This window comes from Phascolarctos cinereus, unplaced genomic scaffold (genome assembly GCF_003287225.1).
Source record: "Phascolarctos cinereus isolate Bilbo 61053 unplaced genomic scaffold, phaCin_HiC Scaffold_5;HRSCAF=322, whole genome shotgun sequence".
Classification (NCBI taxonomy): Eukaryota; Metazoa; Chordata; class Mammalia; order Diprotodontia; family Phascolarctidae; genus Phascolarctos; species Phascolarctos cinereus.
In genome coordinates, this window is record NW_027555958.1 from 379,868,785 (window position 1) to 379,891,044 (window position 22,260).

At 44.4% G+C, this 22,260-nt stretch overlaps 1 protein-coding gene across 1 annotated transcript; it reads left to right on the plus strand.

The window, feature by feature from the left end:
* Positions 1 to 3,553: 3,553 nt before the first annotated feature.
* Positions 3,554 to 21,064, plus strand: CHI3L1 (chitinase 3 like 1). The gene is given in 11 exon segments (XM_021003213.2): positions 3,554 to 3,804; positions 4,082 to 4,111; positions 9,044 to 9,245; positions 10,725 to 10,781; positions 12,799 to 12,949; positions 14,523 to 14,647; positions 18,564 to 18,678; positions 18,946 to 19,084; positions 19,087 to 19,130; positions 19,786 to 19,902; positions 20,195 to 21,064. Coding segments are annotated over 11 exon segments (1,143 nt in total). The 5' UTR covers positions 3,554 to 3,779; the 3' UTR covers positions 20,333 to 21,064.
* The last annotated feature ends 1,196 nt before the right edge of the window (positions 21,065 to 22,260 follow it).

The window sequence follows — 22,260 nt, forward strand, 5'->3', positions numbered from 1 at the left end:
TCTGTCTGTCTCTCTCTCCCCCACACACAAATATACACACATACAACACAGACACACACAGAGGAATAGTGAAAAAGCTGGTGAACACCAAGATATAAATACCCTGAGAGAGCAGGCCTGCAGACAAGGAGTAAGTAGCACTCAGCCTTAAGTGGGGTTAATCAGAGGAAGCTTCCTAGAGAAGGCGAAATCTGAGCTGGGTTTGGAAAAGGAGAAGCAGAATTCAGTTAGGAGGGGTAGAGAGGATGTTTTCAGGTGAAAACGGGAACAAATAAGCTGAGAGTTCAGGGAAAGGGGAACAGATCAGTTTAGCTAGGACAGGAAGCCTTTGCAGGGAATTAGCAGAACTGCCCCCATTGATTTAACAAGTTGAAACAGGCCAGATGTCAGGTAGGGAAATTGTCCGAGAGCTGATCTTGGCAGCCCAAGAGAGATTTAGTCACTGGTATTTCTTGGCTTTTCTATCTTTATTTCTCCCTTAAATCCATCTGCCACCCTGCAGAGAGGCTAGACTCACCATAGCCACCTCTCTTGTCATAGTCTATAGGACTATAGTCTACAGGCAGCCTTCTCACCTGCTGGTGTGGCAATGAGAGTTAGCACCAAAGACATCACTTCCAACCCACCATTACCTGTATATGTTTGCCATGGTATGAGTTCTATGTGCTAGGGGGAGGAGGGAATGGGGGGGAGGGGTCAACTAAGGGGGAGACAACAAGCTAGAAGTTAGACGATCAGTGCTCAGTCATCTAAGGGAGATCCATCTATCTATCCATATTTCCATCTATCTATCCATCTCTCCATCTATCCATCTTTCCACCTGTCTATCCACCTATCCATCCATCTATCCATCTATCCATCCATCTATCCATCTATCTACCCATCTATCTATCTATCCATCTATCCATCTATCCATCCATCTACTCATCTATCTATCCATCTATCTATCCATCTATCCATCTTTCCACATATCTATCCATCTATCTATCCATCTATCCATCTATCCATCCATCTATCCATCTGTCTATTCATCTATCCATTTATCTACCCATTTATCCATCTATTTATCCATCTATCCATCCATCTATCCATCTGTCTATTCATCTATCCATCTATCTACTCATCTATCTATCCATCTATCCGTCCATCTGTCCATCTGTCTATTCATCCATCCATCTATCTACCCATCTGTCTATCCATCTATCCATCCATCTATCTAATCTTTCTTTCTTTCTAGCTGTTTAGCTAGTTATTTGTTTGTTCCTTCAGTTTGTTTGTTTGTTTAGTTAGCTAGACAGGATTTCACTGGTATAAGGAAATTGTATCTCCTAGTGCAGGTCAACAACCACTCTGTAACTTATAGTCATCCAGAGTTACCTGAAACACAGAGAAGTTAGGGGATTGCCCATAAGGTCACATAACCAATATGTGTCCGAGGTGGGACTTAAATCAAGCTCTTTCTGAATCTAGGGTAGGCTCTTTATTCACTTCTCCATGGTGCCTCTAGGCCTAGAGTCAGGAAGATTTGAATTCAAATCCAGCCTGCTGATCCTGGGTAATTTAATTTCTGTTTGCTTCAGTTTCCTTAACTATAAAATGGGGAGAATAACAGCACCTAACTCTCAGGGTTGTTGTGAGGATCAAATTAGATTATATTTGTTAAGTATTTGGCACAGCGCCTGGCACAGAGCAGGTACTTAATAAATTGCTTGTTTCCTTCCTCTCTCCTTCCCTTCTTTCCTTCTTTCCTTCCTTCCTTTCTCCCTCCCTTCCTTCTTTCCTTTCTTCCTTCCTTCTTTCCTCCCTCCCTCCCTTCCTTCCTCCCTTCTTTCCTTCCTTCCTTCCTTCCTTCCTTCCTTCCTTCCTTCCTTCCTTCCTTCCTTCCTTCCTTCCTTCCTTCCTTCCTTCCTTCCTTTCTTCCTTCCTTCTTTCCTTCCTCTCTCCCTCCCTTCTTTCCTTCCTCCCTTCTGTCCATCTTTTATTCCTTCATTCCACTGCTTAGACTAACTCCCTAGTGCAGTCCCTTGGTCCTTCAAGACCTAGGAAGGAATATGTAAATACTTAACAGTGGCCACTTGGCTTAGGTGTTTTGCATACTTTTTCATGGATAGCAGAGCTACTGTCTCCAGTGTGCAATGAGAACTAGGAACTATTTGGGCAGGGGACAACAGATTGGGCTCAGCTTTGTAACTCCTCCTGGATCAGACCTTCACAGGATGTCAAGGACTTCGGTTTGAAATGTGTCAGATTACAAGGATATTAGAAAAACAAGATGGACAGGGGTATATCCATAGACACAGAGCCTATGCTTGCTCTGGGAACCACACCCCCCAACAGAGTTTTCAAAGGTATTGAAGAAAAATCTGTCAGATGACAGAGTTGGAGAAGGTAGGGGATTCACTGGGTAGAGAAGAGAAGAAAATGGGAGCTCTGTCCTGATCTTCAAGGATCATCTGATTCTCATGCCCTGGAGAAACAACAGCACTCTCTGCAATAGTCCCATAGTGAGAAACTAACAATGTTTAGCTCTGCTGCTGACCCCCTGCTGTGTGTGCCTTGAGGTTTGCTTCTCCTGCTGTGTTGTAGAAATAGAGCGGTCAACAGGAAGCTGAGTGTAGCACTCCCCCAGACACCCATGGCAGAGAAGATAGGCCCATTTAATTCAATACCTTCGATTTACCTCACTCTCCTATTTTCATTAAAGGCCTTTTACTAATGATTTCACACGTCAGATTGGTTTGGTCTACCCCCCTGGACAGGGGCTCAAACAAGAGGTTGAAAACCTGCTGGCACAAGATAGCATCCCAAACCCAGGGAAGAGCAAGGCATCTCAGAATCAGGTGGAAGCCTTTGGGGTCTGTCCTACAATGCATGCCATGCAGACTGCCAAGCTGAATAGAGATGAGTCCTGTACTATTTTGAAATATCCATTTTCTTTGGCAAAACCTGCCCAACCAAGGAAGCAGTAAGACTCCGATGTAATTTCCAGGGCTCCCCGACGGTGGTTTCCCATCTCTTATAATCCCAAGACAGTTTCTTTTCCAATAACCTGTGTCAACAGCTTTGTACAATGGGTCAGGGCACTGAGCCTCTGCTCAGCAGGGAGAAAATGGGGGCCTTGTTCAGGGAACCTACTCGTTACATAATCTCACTGGGCTTGTTCACACTCATGCCAAAGACCAAGTGGCTAAGGGAGTTGAGAGATGTTTGCCTAGATGAAGGATTCCAGCGATTTAATCCAGGAAGCAGTCTGGGAGAGAGTTGTCCCAGGCTGGGACAAGGAGAGGGATAAGAGTGGGAAAACCAGGGGGAGTCTCAGGAAATGAGGCTAACTCTGGCAGGGGAGCCTTGAGGTTTGTTCTCTGGGGAGGCAGAGGGATGAGGTGTGGGATTTGGGAAGGGAGGTGATGACCATGACCAGAGGCAAGGGCATTAGCTTGGATTCTACCCTTGGTAGGGCTCTTAAAAAACAGCCCCAATCTGGGGCATTATGAAATTCTCCAGCATTTCACAATTCATTCTTTCTTTGCCCAAAGCATTCCACCACCACCACTAAGTCTTTAGTTCCTTTATTTGTGAACTGCTTGATTCCTGTAAACTAGGATGGGCTTGAGGTGGACAGGAGTTGAGAGGAGATAGATAAAAGGGAAGCCAGGAGCTGGGGGAGCCCATACAGGCAACAGGGAAGCAGACCCAAGTACTGACAGCAGACCCAGAGGCAGCAGACAGCCGACACACACAGCAGCCACAGCTTTCTTGCGTCCTGCATTCCAGCCAAGATGGGTCTGAAAGCAGCTGAGATAGGTCAGTAAGGAGTCAGGCAAGAGGAGTTTGGAAACCTGGATTTTCAGGGGTAAAGTTGCCGTGTGTGGCTCCTACTGCCTTGAGGCCATCTCTGGAACCCAGCCTCCCACCTACTTGTCCAAGGATAGCCATGACCGGAGTCAGGGCTGGGCTCCAGAGATGCCCCAGGGGCAATGGCTACATACAACTTGGCTGGTAAGGAGAGGGCTAGGCAAATATCCTGGTGGAAGCTGGGAAGAATAGCTCCTTTTCTGACAGTAGATTTATTTCCTTCTAGGTTTCAGCCTCTTGGTGCTGTTCCAATACAGTAAGTACTGCATGGGATGCCCTGGGAGAAGAGTTTGGGGGGAAGGGAGAAAAAGTGAAAATGTATGTAGGGGGGAGTGGGGTTCAGTCTTGGGGAACCTTTTCCTTCTTCTGCTTCAGGGCAGCAGCTCAGGCCCAAGGAAGGACTTTCTATTCAATTCAATTCTGCATGTTTATAAAGGGCCTACTAAGTGAGAGGCACTATGCTCAGCACTGGGGAAATAGATACAAAGAAAACATTCCCCGCACTTAAAGAGCTTACATTCTCTGGGATCCAATCTTACATAGAGACAGAGGGCTGGAAAGAGTGGCCTTCTAATTTATGTAGAGCAAAGAGGAGCTCACAGAAGATAATATGGCAGATAGTCTGGAAGAGAGCCTTACTCTGGCTTCAAGAATGCTGATCAAACAAGCTCGCACTATAACAAATCTCCTCTCCTCTCTTCCTCTTCCCTTCTCTCTCTCCTCTCTCCTCCCCATCTTTCCTCTCCTTTCCTCTCCCCCCTCTAGTCTCTCCTTCCTTTTCTCCTGTTCTTTCCTCTCTTCTCCCCTCCTCCTCTCCCCTCCCCTCCCCTTTCCTTTCTTCTCCTCTCCCTTCATATACCACCCCCATCTTCCTCCTTTTCAACAGAGAACTTTGCCTCATACTTTACTGAGAAAATAGAGCTCATTTGCCAGGAGTTACCTCTTGTCCCTTGTTTTACATTTCCAAATCACTTGCAATCTGGCTTTCATCATTCAATTTAAACAATTACCTCTAAGGTTAACAATGATCTCTTAACTACCAAACCCAATGGACTTTTCTTATTCTTTACCCTTCTTGACCTCTCTGCAGCAGCTACTTTGTCTTGTTTTTAAAACTGGGCCTCCCTGTCTCTCCGAAGCTGAAGGGGCAGCAGCCACACGTGGCCCAGTCCCACCAGTAACAACACTGATTCGCCTGGGAGCTTGACCAGCTCCTGCTTTTCACGTACACAGGTTCAGCCTCTTGCTCCCAGACGTTCACCATATTGGTGCCAGAGTTAGTTCAGACATCTGATTGGCTCACCTGCAGATACTCAAAAGTAATCTGCCCAAACTCAAGTAATCCACCAGCCTCCGCTTTCCAAGTGGTAGGAGTTCCAGGTGAAGGCCACCAAACGTGGCCCTCTGCAGCATTTGACAGTTGACCAAACCCTCCTCCAAGACACCCTCTCTTCCCTGGGTTTTCATGACCCTGGTTCCCTTGGTTGCTCCTTCTTGTCTGGACACTCCTCCTTTGCACAATCGCCATCTTTGTCCCATCCCCAATGTGTGGCTGTACCCATGGCTCTATCCTATACCCTTTCCACATCTTTCTTTATGCTTTCTTTTCAAGATCTCCCATGGATTCAGTTATCACCTCCTTGCAGATGACTCCAAGTGCTATAAAGGCAGATCTAGTCTTTCTCTTGAACGATTGCCCATATCACCAACTGCTTTTTGGACATTTCCAACTGGACGTCTTCTAGTCTTCTCAAATAATAATGATAATTGCTTGCACCTTGAGGTTTACTAATTGCTTTACAGATATCATCTCACTTTGTCCTCATGACAACCTTGGGGGGGTTCTTTCCTTGTTTTTACAGATGAGGAAACTGAGACTGAGAAAAGGTTAGTAACTTGCCCAGTAAGTGTCTAAGGCAGGATTCCTGATTCCAAGGCCAGCACCCTTACCCACTGAGCCACCTAACTACCTCAAAATCAACATGCTTAAACAGGACTAATTATTTTTTCTCTCAACTCCTCCCCTCTTCCTGATTATTTTTGTTGAGGACACCTCCATCCTTCCAGTCACTGAGGTTGCCAAGTTCAGAGTCATCCTCATTTTTTCTGCATTCTTTTACCCTTTCTACCTAATCGGTTGCCAAGCCTGGTTAATTCTACCTTCATGATGACTCAATTACCCGCTCCTTAGTTCTATTCACGTGGCCATCCCCCTAGTTCTGGGCCTTGGGGCCTCTCCTTGGAACTATTGCAATAGCCTCCTGACCTGCCTCAAGTCTTTTGCTTCTCCAATTCATCTTCTAGCCAACTGTTAAATTGACATTTCATTCCTAAAGCGTAGCTCCAATCCTATCATCCCCATTCAAGAAATGCCAGCAGCTTCCCATCGTCTGAGCATGGTACCTGGCACATAGTAGGTGCTTCATAAGTATTGATCAATTGATTGAAAGTCTAACTGCTCCCTTTGGCTTTTAAAGCTTTTCTCAATTCATCTCTTTCCAGACTTATTGAACATCACTCTCTTTCATGCATGCTCCATTCCAGTCAAACTGACCTGCATAGTGAGCCCTGACACTGTGTCATACGTGATCTCCATGCCTCCACACATACAGGACCCACCATGGCTGGGATGCCTCCCTCCTCACTGCCACGTCTTTGCCTCCCTAGCTTCCTTCACGGCTCAGCTCACATGCCCTGAACCAAACAGGGCCTTTCTTTCTTTCTTCCTTTCTTTCTTCCTTCCTTCCTTTCTTTCTTTCTTTCTTTCTTTCTTTCTTTCTTCTTTCTTCTTTCTTTCTTTCTTTCTTTCTTTCTTTCTTTCTTTCTTTCTTTCTTTCTTTCTTTCTTTCTTTCTTTCTCTCTTTCTTTCTTTCTTTCTTTCTCTCTTTCTTTCTTTCTTTCTTTCTTTCTTTCTTTTTTAACAATTGTGAGGATATTTTTAAATTTTTTTTAAAAAAATTATTTTAGTTTTCTACATTTACTTCCACAAGATTTTGAGTTGCACATTTTCATCCCCTCTTGCCCCTCCCCCCACCCCAAGATAGCATGCATTCTGAATACCCCTTCCCCTAGTCTGCCCTCCCTTCTCTCTCTCCCCCCCTTCTCTTATCCCCTTCCCCTTCTACTTTCCTGTAGGGCAGGCTAGATTTCTGTACCCCATTTCCTGTGTTTCTTATTTCCCAGTTGCATGTGAAAACACGTTTTTTTTTAAACATGTGTTTTTAAAACTTTGGGTTCCAAATTTTCTCCCTTCCTCCCTCCCCACTCACCCTCATTGAAAAGGCAAGCAACTCAATATAGGTTATACACGTGCAGGTATGCAAAACACTTCCATAGTAGCCATGTTGTGAAAAACTAACTCTATTTCCCTTAATCCTATCCCGAGCCCCAGCCCCCCCCTCCAATTTATTGTATTCTTTCTTTTGACCCTGTCTGTCCTCAGAAGTGTTTGCTTCTGATTACCCCCTTTCCCAATCTGCCTTCCTCTCTATCATTCCCCTGCTCTCTTGTCCCCTTCTCCCCCTATTTTCCTGTAGGGTAAGACAGATTTCCATACCCAATTGAGTGTGTATGTTATTCCCTCCTTAAGCCAAATCCTGTGAGAATAAGATTCACTTATTCCCTCTCACCTTCCCCTGTTTCCCTTCCACTGTAAGAGGCTTTTCTTTTATTTTTTTTTGTGAGATAATTTACCCGTTCTACCTCTCCTTTTCTCCTTCTCCCAGTATAATCCTCTCTCACCCCTTAATTTTATTCTCCAGATATGACTCCTTCATCCTCAACTCACCCTGTGCCCTCTATCCATCTGTCTATCTATCTATCTATATCTATATGTATACATACATATAATTTTTCCCCTCCAACTACCTAATACTGACAAATGTCTCATGAGTTATAAATATCATCTTTCCATGCAGGAATGAAACAAGGCCTTTCTTAATCCTTCCAGGTGCTAAAGCTTCCCCCTGTTCCAATATTTTGTAGTTCCTAATCTGTGGAACAGGTTGTTTCTGACCAGTTAAATATTTCTTGGGAGCAGGGATTGATTTTCTTTTGGCTTTGCAGCCCTAGCATTCAGCATAGCTCCCGGTGTGAAGCAAGTATTTAATAAATGCTTGCTGAATAAATGAATGCATCTGTCTTCCGGCATCCCTTTCTCAATCCATTAATGTGTGTCCTCCCTTTCAAAACTCAGTTCAAAACTCACTGCCTCCTAGGCACCTTCCTTAAGTGAACTCCTCTGCTGCCCAAACCCTCTTTGTTCCATATTTGGTCTTTATTTCCTTTGGTCCATATTTCCTTGGTACTCTGCACTTATATTGATGTGATTTTCTCCCTATTTAACTCCTCACAATCAGACATGACTGAAGTCATCACTGTTGCATCTACAAAAACAAATTTGTATGTTTTTGGCATATGAGATACTCTACAAAAAAATTTTGCATGCTTTTGGAGATACTTTACTGGGGGAAGGATTTTATGCTGAGTTTTGTTTTGCTGTGTCAAATGCCTTATGCTAAGCCACAAACAGATATGGTGGTATACTGTATTCTTTGTGCTACTCCTCAGGTATGTGATTGTGGAAATGTAGTGTTCATCAATAATCAGTTGCCTTCTTCATAGCCTTTTTTTGGGTGATAATATCATTAACAGTGGCAGCTAGGTGGTATAGTGAATAGAGCACCAGGAAGACCTGAGTTCAAATCCAGCCTCAGACACTTGTTAGCTGTGTGACCCTGAGCAAGTCACTTAACCCCTATTTACTTCAGTTCCACACCTGTAAAATGGGGGATATGCTGGAAAAGGAAATGGCAAAACCACTCTAGTATCTTTGCCAAGAAAACCCCATGATCAAGTCCATGAGGTCACACAGAGTTGGACGTGACTGAATGACTGCACAGCAACATCATTAATAGTCACTTTAATTTAGATAGCTAATGTCATTGCAGTTCTTGACAGCAAGAATTCAAGGATTACACACCTCCCTATTAGGTTGGCATCTCCCTGAGGATGGGAGTTATAACTTCCCTACCAGCTTCCCAAGATTAGGGACTACATCCCTTCCTCCCTCTAGATATGCTCCCATCCACACCCAAAGGTCCTGTCAATGTTCTTCTCACAAGAGTATTAAGAATAGTGACTCATTGGCCCTGGCCCACGCACCTATTTTCTTCCCCTCTTTTCTTAGGCTATGCTTACAAGCTGGTCTGCTACTATACCAGCTGGTCCCAGTACCGGGATGGAGATGCCTCATGCCTTCCAGATGACATTGATGCCAACCTGTGTACTCACATCATCTACAGCTTTGCCAACATAAGCAATAATCAGATTGATACCTGGGAATGGAATGATGTAACACTCTATGAAACTCTGAATGGGCTCAAACAAAGGTAAGCCACCCAGGCCCCTCTCCCTTTCTTCTTCCTGGCTGGGACTAGACAAAGGACAGGGACAAGAGATGATGGTAACCACAGTGAAACAACTTTTTTTTTTTACCAATTGGCCAAACAAATGTACATAATGCTGGACCCCTGAAGTAGATTCTCATGCCTGATACTTCTAGGGCTCTAAGTTTGGCTTGAAGAGTACTGTGGGGCAGGGAGAAGATCAAGAAGAGGCACCTGGCACAGAGCTTGTGAAGCTTGTCATATTGTCGTGGGAGCCATAAGAGTACAGGATTTAGAACAACCAACTTTCTAGACTCCTCATTGTACAATTAAGCGAACTAAGGCCTAAAGACAGATAACTTGGCCAAGATCTCATATGTAGTAAATAGCAGAGCTAGGATCCGAGCCAAGGTCTTATGACTGGAAATCCAATGCACTTCCTGCCATATCCCATTCAAGGTCAAAGTGGAGTGGAGGTGGTGGAGTTTCTGCTACTCAGTGGACCCCAAGAAGACTGGCTGCTTCTGTGGAAGCCAAGCCCTAAACACCTCCTTGGGAGCATTCCCTCTTGACTGTATGGATGATTCCTCCTCAGGGAGTGGGCACACTACCAGTTCTGTAAGGTCCTCAGCCATCAGCCAATAGTAGGTGTTCATGAAGGCAGAGAATCGATCAGACAGTCTATGGTTCCAGGGTGCCGTGATTCCACTGCAGTTATCTTAAAGCTTCCTCATAGGACGCAACAGAAGAGCTCCTGGAGACAGGGGCAGCTTCCTTCTAAAGGAGTCAGAATACGTAGGGTTAAATCCGGGCTCTGCCACTTACCAGGTATATGTAAAATAAGTCATTTTAAGAGATTTTTCTCTGTCAAATGAAGGGGTTGGCCCAAATGACCTCCAAGGTCCTGTCAGGTCTAAATCCTATAAACCCCAGTGGCCTTCAGTTGCCCCTTGCTCCTGGCATGTATTGACAAGTCTAAAATTAGACATTTTAAGAAATAGTAAGAGCTCTGCAGCCAGAGGCCCTGGATTCAAATCTTGCCAACCTGCATGACTTTGGCCAAGTCACTTATTCTCCATCGTCCTCAGTTTCTTCATCTGTAAAATGACAGGGTCAGATTAGATGGCCCCTGAGGTCCTTCCAACTCTAGATCTATGATTCTATGAGCCTTCATACTACTTGTGCCTCTCTAAGGACTCAGTCTTCTCATCTGTAAAATGAAAGATGTAGACTAGATACTTTCTAATGCACCTTCTAGTATTAAATCAAATATGCTAATAATTCTTGATGAACCTGTTAACAATGGGAAGGGATATAAGGACCTCCTAGAAGAATAGGAAAGTTAGAAAGAATTTAGGTGCCTTCTGGTCTAACCTCCTAAAGACCAAGAATTCCTTCTAGAGCATCCTAGAGAGATGGCTAACCAGGATCTACCTGAAAGCTTTTGCCCAACCCTGTCCTCTTCTTCTCCCTTGCCCACAGGAACATCAAACTGAAGACACTCTTGTCGGTGGGTGGATGGAGACTGGGAACCAAGAGGTAAGATTTCATCTTCACTGGACAGTCTCATCTGCCCACTAACCTCCCATCCCTTTTGCACATGAGGTAAAACAGAAAAGAAGGTAGGGAGGTAAGCTTTCAGATAGTCTGCTCTAGACCACCCTGGAAAGACTACATCTGTTCAGTTCCAGGTACTCCCTTTTAAAAGGGACATTGACTAACTGGAGGAGGGTGGTCTAGATGAGGAAGGCACTGGAAACCATGCCATCCAAAGATTGACTGAAGGAATTGGGAATGTTTTGCCTAGGGAAGAAAAGATGTAGGGTGGGTGATAGCTGTCTTCAGATATCTGAATGCCTGCCTTGTAGAACAAGGATTGGAGCTGTTCTGCTAGGATCTATTGGACAGAATTGAGAGATTTAGACTATGGAAGGAAAAATTCTTAATAAATGGCACTGTCCAAAAGGCAATGGGTTGCTTCAAGAAGTGGTTAGTCCCCCATCACTGGAAGTCTTCAAGTAGGGGCTTGATGACTGAACACTTAGCAGGGTGGTAGTAGAAGAGGTTCTTATGGAACTTGGAATCACAATGTGTTAGAATTGGAAGGGTGTGCAACGGTGATCTGGTCTGATTTAGTACCTCAGAAAGAATATCTTGTATGCAAACTAAGACAATTGGTCAAACAGCCTCTGCATGAAGACTTCCCAGTCACAGGGAGTTCACTACCACTCTCTCTAGGTGGCACAGAATGGATATTCAGTCAGCCAGCAAGCATTTATTAAGTACCTACTGTGTTCCAGGCACTATGCTAAGAGCTGGGGATGCAAAGAAAGGCAAAAATATGGTCCATGCTCTCAAAGAGCTCATAGTTTAATGGAGGAGACAATGGCAAATAACTTTGCATAAGCAAACTATTTGCAGCATAAATTTAAGATAATCAACAGAAGAAAGGCACAAAGAAAGATTAAGGAGGACAGGAAAGGTGGTGTTTTATTTTGTCCCAGAAACTCAGTGATATTAGCTGAGAATTGAAGGAAACCAAGGTGAGTCAGGAGACCAGGGTGAGGAATGGGGGACCGCCAGAGAAAATGCTTGAGTTGGGAGATGGAGTGTTACGTGTGGGGAACACAGACCTAGAATATAGGGCAAGGAAGTGGGTATGAACCCCAAAGTTAGACAACCACTGTCACCAGCTCTGTGGGGCACAACAAAGGTGAACTAAGCCAGCTACAGCTAGTCAGGGAAGGCTTCCTGGAGGAGGTGAAGTTGGAGCCGAGTTTGGAAGAAGCAGAAGGACAGGATTTGGAGAAGGAAAGGTTTGATGACATCACTGGCAGTGGGTATAGCCTATAGGAACACTCAAAGATATGAATAGGTGATGGCAAGAAATGTTCTCAGACCATGAAGGGAGAAACTAGATATAAGCAATGAATAACTAAAGTGGCTTTTGGTGGAAGAACCTTAAATCAAGGGTTGGGAAAACGTTTCATTGCTAAGTACATCGCCTCTCCTGCTGCCTCTCATCAGATATTCAGTACTCTTCAGTTCCAGCCTCCTCAAGTCCCTCAAAAACCTGACTTAGACTAGAACAGGCCTTTGACTGGTAGAACATTAGAGAAGGCAGTATGGTGCGGTGGAAAGTGTGCTGAGATTGGAGCCAGAGGACTTGGGTTCAAATCCTGCCTTTGCTCTTTACTACCTGCATGGACTTAGACATATTGTTTAAGCTCTCCAGGCCTCAGTAAATGAGGGGGTTGAACTAGGCATACTCCAAGGTCAATTTCAGCCCTAAATTTATGAACCTAGAGTCAGAAGAAACCTTAGAGATCAACCCTTCATTTTACAGAACAGGAAACTGAGGTCCATAGAGGCAAGTGACTTGTCAACAGTCATATAATGAGTGAGGACAGTTAAATAATGAGTGAGTCATATAATGAGCCAGGATTAGAACTAAGTGTCTTAAATCCCGGTTCAGAACTTTTTTTTTTTCATTTACCATGCTGGAATTCCCAAGCCCTTCTGTACTGAACTTACAATTTGGGGGGGTGGGTTCTAGGTTCTCTGACATGGCATCCCAAACTGAGAGCAGAAGAACCTTCATCAACTCAGTCACAACGTTCCTGAGGACACACAACTTTGACGGCCTGGACCTAGCCTGGCTCTACCCAGGACGGAGAGATAAAGAAGATTACACTTCACTGCTTCAGGTATGGAAACCTAATGGGGTTGGAGGGAGGGATGAAGGAGAAGGTCAGGAGGAGCTGGATGGAGGTCAGGATGTGGATATTAGCTACTGCTGGAGCTATTTTCTATTTCTGCTGAGGACAGAAAAAAGGAAGCAAGCTTAAACTGTAGTAGATGGTGTTTAGGTCAGACATTGGGAATATCTTTCTGACTTCACAGGTTGAGTGACTCTAGAATAGGAATGAGAGGCTGACAGCCAATTAATAAGCACTTATTAAGCACCTACTATGTTCCAGGCACTGTAGGAAGCTCTGGAAACATAAAGAAAGGCAAAAACACTGTCCTTGCCCTCAAGGAGCAAGGACTAATGCAAGTCTAATGGAAGAGACAACAAAGAAACAAGTATTTACAAACAAGCTAAATAGAGGATATATAGGAAATCATTAACAGAGGACAGGGATTCATTAATAGAGGGAAGGCACAAGTAGGAATTCTTGTTCTATAGATATTACAGAACAGCTCTGTCTGTTGGCCTTGGTGCACTGAAGGCTGGGGAATATCTGTTTCAGGTTTAGAGATCTCATGAGAAGAGAAGGCATTGCATGATGCTCTTTCTCCCTTTGCTCTGAGGTGGCAGAAGCTGGTTGGAGACACTGCCACCTCTAAGTTATTGACTTAAGCAGCCCTACGTCCCAAGCACCTAACTTCTAGAGCCGTTGTGAGGATCAAATGAGATAACATTTTTAAAGTGCTTAGCATAGGGCCTGGCACATAGCTGGTGCTTAATAAATGCTTTCCTTCCTTCCTTTCTTCCTCCCTCCCTCCTTTCCTTCCTTCCTTCTTTCCTACCTTCCTTTCTTCCTTCCACGGCAATGTTTAATCCCAGGCTGCCTATCACTTTGCATACATCTAAGTTAGTGAGGTCCAGCTCAGGTTTGGGGACAACCTAAATGTCTCCTACATCTAGGCCCCTATGAGGAAATCCCTTTAAGAAAAAAGACCTCAACCCAAAATTCATTATAATTTCCCTTCATTTCATGTTATATGTGTGCTAGGAAAGCAAAGCCTCATTTTATTAGTTTTGAGCAAAGCAAAATTAGGCAGAAAAACCTGCTTCCCCTAAGAAATCACGAATATTAGAGTGGTATATTGCGAAGAGCCCTAGCCTTGGAGTCAGAGAGCCTGGGTTCAAATCCTGCCCCTGATACTGTGTGACCTTGGACAAATCACCTACTCTCCTTGGGCCTCAATTTCTTTGTGTAAAATGAGAGTTTGGACTAGAAAGCCTCTGAGGTCCCCTTGAGTTCTAGATCTATGATCCTTACATAGGACGACTATTCGCCTGGGTTTGGGTTTTTCCATGCCACTGTCTAATTCTAGCTGAGTAGAAAATTCAGAGCTGGCATTCATGGACAGTTGTAAATAGCCTCTTAAGTAAAAAGAGTGGCTGGGGTGAAAGGATGGAGAGCTCTTTTTCCTTGAGCCTCTATAGGGCTGACCAGCATGGAGGGAGGGGGCAGGGTCATGGGAGAGCGAAGAAGGCAGACTGGATCAAAGGCTCACAGGACAGTACCGAAAAGAGAATATCTCTTTTAGGAAATGGCGGATGAATTCTCCAAAGAAGCTCAGAGGACTGGAAAGGAGAGACTTCTGCTCAGTGCGGCACTGCCTGCCGGGAGGTTCGCACTTGATGCAGGCTATGACATCCACAGGATCTCTAAGTGAGTCTTCCCTCTTTGGTCTCTCATTTCAATTTCCCCAGCCTCCTCCCAAATTTCTGCTCCCTTGGTTTCCCTATCTGACCCTGCCCAATCTGGCTATTGACTAGACAGGGCAATGAACTAGCAAGCAGGAGATCCGGGTTTTAATCTCAGCTCCGCTACTAATTTCACATGACCTTGGGAAGGTCACTGAATCTCTTCTTTGTAACACCACCTGTCACAAGAAGGCTGCTGCCTTCCCTTGCTAACAGGTCGGATTCCAGCCATAGGGAATAGCTTGTGCAAATGCTGGGAGGAAGAAGATGAAGCATTAGGGAATTACTCATAGGAGTATCGCGAGAATCAGATGAGTAAAAGAATTAAATTCTATGTAAGATGATGACCTTCACAACAACGATGGGAGTGGCACGATGGTGTGGCTGCCATGGGGAGAATGATGCCAGCACCTTACCTTTGCGTCAGCCTCGCAGTTTACTGAGCCCTTTGGTATATTCTTTCCTATCTGGAGAGGTTGAGGCAAGAAAAAGAAACCCAGTCTTCAAGGACAGGAATTTTTTGCCCTCAGTCTTCTCAATCCAGTTCAGCAGACAACTATGAAGTGCCTACTACGTGCAAGGCACTGCACACACTAGGTATTGGGCATACAAAGATGAAAAACCCTCTTCTTAAAGAGACTCAGTTCTTCTGAGTGGATAGGTACAACGTGAACACAGAAAAATAAAACAAGTAATTTGAGGAGAGAGAATGAGAACATTAATTGCTGGAGGGATTAGTCAGCCAATTAACAAGATTTTATTAAATGCTTACTATGTGCCAAGCACAGTGCTGAGCACTGAGAATACATAGAAAGGCAAAGATATGTTCCCTGTCCTCAAGACATTCCCTTAAAAATAGATTTTATTGATATCTTTTATTTTTATATGACTCAGATTTCCCCCTGGATCCCTAACTCTCTCCCCTCCGGAGAGCCATCCCACATAATAAAGAATTTTTTTTAAAAGAAAGACAAAGAGAAAGGGGGAAAAACCAGCCAAGCCAATAAATATATAGAAAAAAAATCCGACATTATATATGTTTCCTACCCATTCCCCTTCCCCACCTCCATACATCTGCAAAGAAGGTTGGGCAGGGACAGGTTTTCTCCTATCTCTGCTTTGTTCTTCATAATCTCCCAACAACCATCTTCAGTTGTTTTATGGTGGGGCTTTTTTAATTTCTGCTTATATTGATGTAGTCATTGAAGAGCTTACATTCTTTATTTTTTTTTAGGTGAGTTGTAATTGGGATTTTTTTCGATTAAATTTTACTTTTTTCAATTATTGAGTATTAATTTTTTCCCTCCCATCTCCTCTGTCCCACTGAAAAATAAATAAATAAATAAAGACCTTTGTGATAAATACGCAATGTGAAGCAAAAGCAAAAAAAAAATTCTCTGTATTGGCCACGCCCCAGAATGTGCATCTCCTGTTCCTTGAAGCCATCTCCTCTCTGCTGTTCTTCATCATTCCCACAGGGGCTGCCTTTACACTGGGTGATAGAGTTGAGGAGGGAGATTTCCAATCATGGAAGAAGACTTGTGTGGCTACCCAGCAGTGGGAAGTAGAAGGAGCAAGGTTGAGTTCGGGTACAAGCTCTCAGTCCAGTTTGACTATCATACCGAGTACATGAAGAGAGGTCATTTGAGATAAGGTTGTAAAGAAAAGTTGGGGTCAGACTGTGTAGCGTCTTAAATGGCAAGCTGAGAAGTTTGTATTTTATCCTATAGGCAATTGGGAGCTATCTGAGGCTTTTGAGCAAGGGAGTGACATGGCCAGAAGTTTTCTTAGGAAGATTATTTTGACAGCTGCATGGAGATTAGACAGGAGACAGGAGAGACAGGAAGCTGAAATAGCAATTAAAATCTTTTTAAAGATCTATAATCATATAGATGATATAGTACATACACTAATTCAGGGATTGAAGTGCCAAGTAATGATCAGGTGAGTGGACCTCAGCACTACTTCAGCATTACACATTCGAGCATTCAATGTTCAATCTACCGACTCATCCCCTCTTGCAAATGTTGGTAAGTCAGTCATAATAAATAGATATTTATTAAGCACCTGCTATGTGCCATGCACTGTGCTGTAATAGCTGGAGAGACAAAGAAAGGCAGGAGACAATCCCTGCTTTGGGGGACCTCACAGCCTAATGCAGGAAACATCACGCAAACAACTATGTACAAATAAGATTTATACAGGCTAAATTGGACATAATTGTAGAGGGAAGGCACAAGCATTGAGGATTGGGAAAGGCTTCTTGCAACATGAGATTCTAGCTGGGACTTGAAGCCAGGAAAGCCAGGAGGCTGAGATAAGGATGGGGAGAATTCAAGGCATGGAGGAATATCCCAAGAAAATTCCTAGTCAGGAGAGGGAGTTTCTTGTACAAGGAACCACCAGGAGACCAGTGTTACTGGACTGGAGTATGGAGGAGGGAAGTCAAATGCAAGAAGACTGGAAAGGTGAGGAGTTAGGTTATGAAGGGCTTTGAACCGCAGGCTGAATCAAAGGGATGGATAGACTTCATGGGCATTTAAACGTCTGTTGGAGTCAATTGATTTTGTTTCTTACCCCAGGTGGAGTAAAAAACTTATCATGGCGAATATGATCACTTATCATAGCAAATCAATTTAGGTAATTTATGTAAAGTGCTTTGAGAACCTTAAGTGTCAACTGAGTGTCAATTATGATACATATGAAAATTTCATCACTTCTTTTTAACTCTTTGCCCTGCCACCTTGTAAGTTAACTCTTCTTTATCTATACTTCTGGAGGAGAATACAGCCCTAGAGTTACAATCCTGGCACCCCTCTCCTTGCAGAAGAGCCCTGAGCCCTGCAGCTCCCAGGCTCATCAAATAAAATGAATTTGCCATTCCCTAAGCCTCCCCTTATCACAGGGTTGGAGAAGTGGCCCAGAAATCCCACAGACAGGTAACTGGAAATAAGTTGCATTGGTGAAGTCGGGGTTTTCTTCTGCTCTCTGAAGCTCCACTAATAGCATCCTCCAATACCTGATCTTGAGTTAGAGGTGACCCTAGTTTCCCAAAGTCTATACCAGTGGAATTGAAGCTCTGGCAGATTCTACCATCCTTGAAAAGCTTCAAGAATATGGGCATGGAAAACAGTTACATATTTGTGGCCAGAAAACTAACCAGGCTCAACTCAGGTTACCTGGTATATGAGGCCTTTCCTGCTTCCCCTAGGTGCTAATGCTGGCCTCTCCATAATGATGTAACCTATGTCTAGGGCTTTACAAATTCAGAGCACTATAGAAATACTAGCTAGAACTGGAAGCTCTGTATTTTATATGTGCATACCTGAGTGTGTACAGTTTCACCCCAATAAAACAGGAGCCACTTGAGGGCAGAGATGATTTTATTGCCTTTTCTTTAAATTCCAAGCACTTAGTATATGGTTAACACTTAATAAATCTTGTTTGATCTGGATTGATCTTCAGCACCTAGAATATAGTAGATACTTATGTTTGTTAAATTGAATCAAAATCAGAGAAGCTCATCACTGAGGTTGACTAAAGGATGGTGAGTTTGTTGGCCATAGGGATTAGCAAAAACTGTCTGCCAGGTTATAGGAGGATGTTGGCCTGTACCTGTAGAAGGAGTGTCCATAAGGACTAAATCTGAGATCCTGGAGAGAATGAAGGATTATTCCTATCTGAATATATGGTGATATGGCCATCCACCATGAGCTCCAGTGGTCAGGGACTTGTCTGGATAACATATTTGTCCCGTCTTATCTCACACAGTAGAGCTTGAGTTTTGTTAAGGCGATGATGATGATGATGGCCTGAAAATGATGGTTACTTTTGACTCCCTCCCCTCCAACCCAATCCAATCTATACCATCTTTGCTACAGGTACTTGGATTTTATCAATCTCATGACTTATAACTTCCATGGAGCCTGGAAAAGGACCACAGGTCACCACAGCCGCCTGTTCAAGGGGAAAAAGGATGACAGTTACAGCAATGTTGTGAGTACCATTTAAGGTTGAGGAAAAAAGAGGATCATTGAAAACATGAAAGTAGGTTGGTAGGACAGTATAAGGCACTGGAGAATCCCCCCAGTGGTCAATAGGCTAGTCCACAGAAGGGGCAACATTCTATAGTAAAGAAAGCAATGCACTTGGAATCAGATGCCCTGAGTGGAAGCTCCAGAGTATGATTTTGCATAAACCACTGGGCTTCATTTTCCTCCTAGCCAAGCAAATGCTAATGATATTCACTCCTTTCCTCCCCAGAGATATGCTGTGAACTATATGCTGTCCAAGAAGGCCCCAGCTAGCAAACTGATCATGGGTATCCCAACCTTTGGGAATAGTTTCACCCTGGCCTTCACCCAGGACTCTGAAGTTGGAGCACCAATCCTGGGAATGGGACTGCAGGACTCTACACTAAAGAGCCAGGGATTCTGGCCTATTATGAGGTGAGCAAAAGGAAAGGGCAGTGGTGTCAGAAGGAAGAAGGCTCCTTCCCTGCCACTCCCTGCTGTCCTTTTCCAATGCTCATCTTCTTCACTAGAGCTGGTACATCTGATAGGAGGTGGCAATAAAGGTAGAAAACCTTCTCAGAGGTGAGAGTTGGTGATGGTGAGGCGCTAATGCCCTTTCTCACACGGCCCTAATCTACCTTTCCAGCCTTATTATACTTAACCGTCTAGTTCTGTGTACATGTGGTCTCCTCCATACAAACCCCTTACATAGAAGGCAGAGATGCTTTATTTTTGTCTTTATATCTCCCTCACTTCACACAGTTCCGGGCACACGGTGCTTGCTTAATACACACCTGCTGATTGAGCAACAAGTATCACCTGTTCGCTCCCTCCCTGCCTCTCAACAAGAGAAGAGCCCACAGCCCGTTGCAGCTCAGAATTCTCCCCTCTAGGCACTTTGTGTTTCATTTTGCATGGAAGTCAGTCTGGATCTCTGAGTGTCAACCAGGTCTGGGTGTTTCTGCTACATGCAGAAGTGGGAATCAAAAAAGTAAGGGATTGAGAATGGGGTACAGACAGTCCTAGGGTCTATTCAGTTGGGGAAATTCTTAACTAGTGTCTCCTCTTTTCTTTTTTTCTCCCCTTTTAGGTCTGTGAATTCCTCCCTGGGGCCACTGTTAAAAGGATTTTGGAACAAAAGGTCCCCTATGCCACAAAAGGCAACCAATGGGTGGGGTATGAGGATCAGGAAAGTGTCAAAACCAAGGTAGGGGGGCTCCTTTGGTGGGCCCAGGATGGAGGGAGGGGAGAGGAGAGACAATACCCTTGTTTCCAGGGCAGGAGATCATGGGGCTGTCTCTAAGGACTCAAGGTACTGCTGCCTCCTCAACCCATCCTTCTCTTCTAACATGGTATATAGTATAGTATGCCATATATATAGTATACCGTGTACATTTATATATGTGTGTGTGTATGTATATATACACACATACATACATATATGCCCTAATGTCCTCCAGAAAATCTAACCCTGTCCTTTGTTTCATCTACTCTGCTAGGTACAGTTCTTGAAGACCATGAAACTGGCAGGAGCCATGGTGTGGGCTCTTGACTTGGATGACTTCCGGGGCACCTTCTGCAATCAGAATCCCTACCCCCTGACAGTGGCCATCAAGGATGCTCTCTTCTCTACTTAGACCCTGGCATGCCATCCCTCTCTGCTTCCCATCCTTTCTGCCTCTGCCCTGGGGCCAGAGTTCGAGTGTAATCCTCTCCCTTTCTTTCTCTCTCTCTCTCTCCCTCTTAAACACACACACACACACACACACACACACACATCCGTGTACTCTCACACACATACATACATACATACATACATGTACTCTCACACACATACATACCACCATCATCATCATCACTTTAACCCAGCTGGGAGTAAGAGCTGGGTTTGGAGAATATGTTGCACACCGAGAAAATGCCTTTGGTCATAAGAACGTCTGCTAAAAGTCAAATGTACTCCTCACTTCTCTTCTGTTCTCTGCCTCAGGGGTCACTTTGGAGATTGGGAGAGCAGGGGAGGGACAGGCAGTGAGGGCTGAAGACCAGGATCAAGTCTGGCCATACAGTTGACCCTCCATGAAAACGTGATGATGGGTTGCCTGTGCTTCGGTGTCTTGGAGCTGTCCATGGGCTGATTGCTAAGCCCCCTGGTCCATTGAGGGATACTCATTCTGAATACTGCTACTGCCTAGAGTGGCGGCCTTCACTCAGTCCAGGCCTCTATCCTAGGGCCACAACCATACAGGCCTCTGCATGGTCAGGCTTGTTTGTTCTCCTTAGAAAGAGATTTGGCAACCCCGAGCACCTTCCTTTCTACTTCTTAATCCCACTGTTTATTTGAACAATAAAGGGAACAGTCCAAAAATCTGTTTGAGCCTCATTTTGTCTCTGGGTCCCTGGCCATACCTGCCACTTCGTTGGTCCTCTCCCAGAGCACTCTTCCCTACTTCTCTCCTTCCACTCACATTTCAGTCTTTGGTCCAAAGAGAAATAATACCAACCATAGAACCTGGGTACCGAAGTTCATAGGATCGTAGAATGTTAAAGCTGGAGCTAAAAGCTATCTTGAATTGGAATGGGCTACCCTGAGGGGTGATGAGTAGGTTTCTCCTTCTTGGATGTCCTTCAGCAGGGGTTAGATAAAGTACTAGGTGACTATGTTAGTCCTTTCAGGTAAGGTTCTAATAGATAGCCAGTAAGGAAAGAGATCCCTTCCAACTCTCAGTCCTGATTCTGTGATTCTAGGCCCTTAGATATCCTCTGTCTAAACCAAGTACCTCATTTTACATGAGGAATCCAAGTTTCAGCACTTCAGTGACTTTCCCCAGCTGACACAACTCATAGAAGTTTAGATTTGAACCCAGGCCCTGTGATTCCAACTCCAGGGCTGCATCATGGAGAACAGGAGAAATCACCACATCTCCCTGCCTCTCCTAGGTTCCAGTCTCATATTCCTTTCTACTTCCTGTCCTTTTAGTCAACTCTCCAGGGCCCCACTTCCCTGATGCCCAGACTTGATCCCAGACCTTCTTTGGTTGTAAGGATTGCTCCAACTTATAAAGTATTCATATTCATCCTCCTGCTCTCCCTGAAGTGCCCTAGGGTCTCTAAAGACTTCTTGGAGCCCCTCTGGGGCAAAATTGTGAAGGGACAAAGTTTATATTCTATACCTTCTCCTCCCACACACAATTTACCTACTCTGTACCTTTGTCTTCTCTCTGTGAAGTCCCTCCTGGCCTCTTCCTCCTCTCCTGCCCCCACACAGCCAATGCCCTCAAAATCTCCCTCACCCTCACCTAGGCTCTAAATGAATAATAGCTTCAAAATGTTTGCCACTCTGTTGTTTAAGTATTGGAAAGTGGTTAAAGCCTTAAACTAAAGAAATCAAACCACCAGCCACAGTCCATGACAACCGGGATTTGAAACTAGCAGCTAAGGGAGTATTGTGAGGAACATAGCTCCTTCTGGATCTTTTATAGGTGGTTTTCTAGCCTAACGGGGATCAGACCAGCCCTCGCCTCGAATATCCCCCATGAATTCACCAATTAATTCAGGAGGCTGAGAG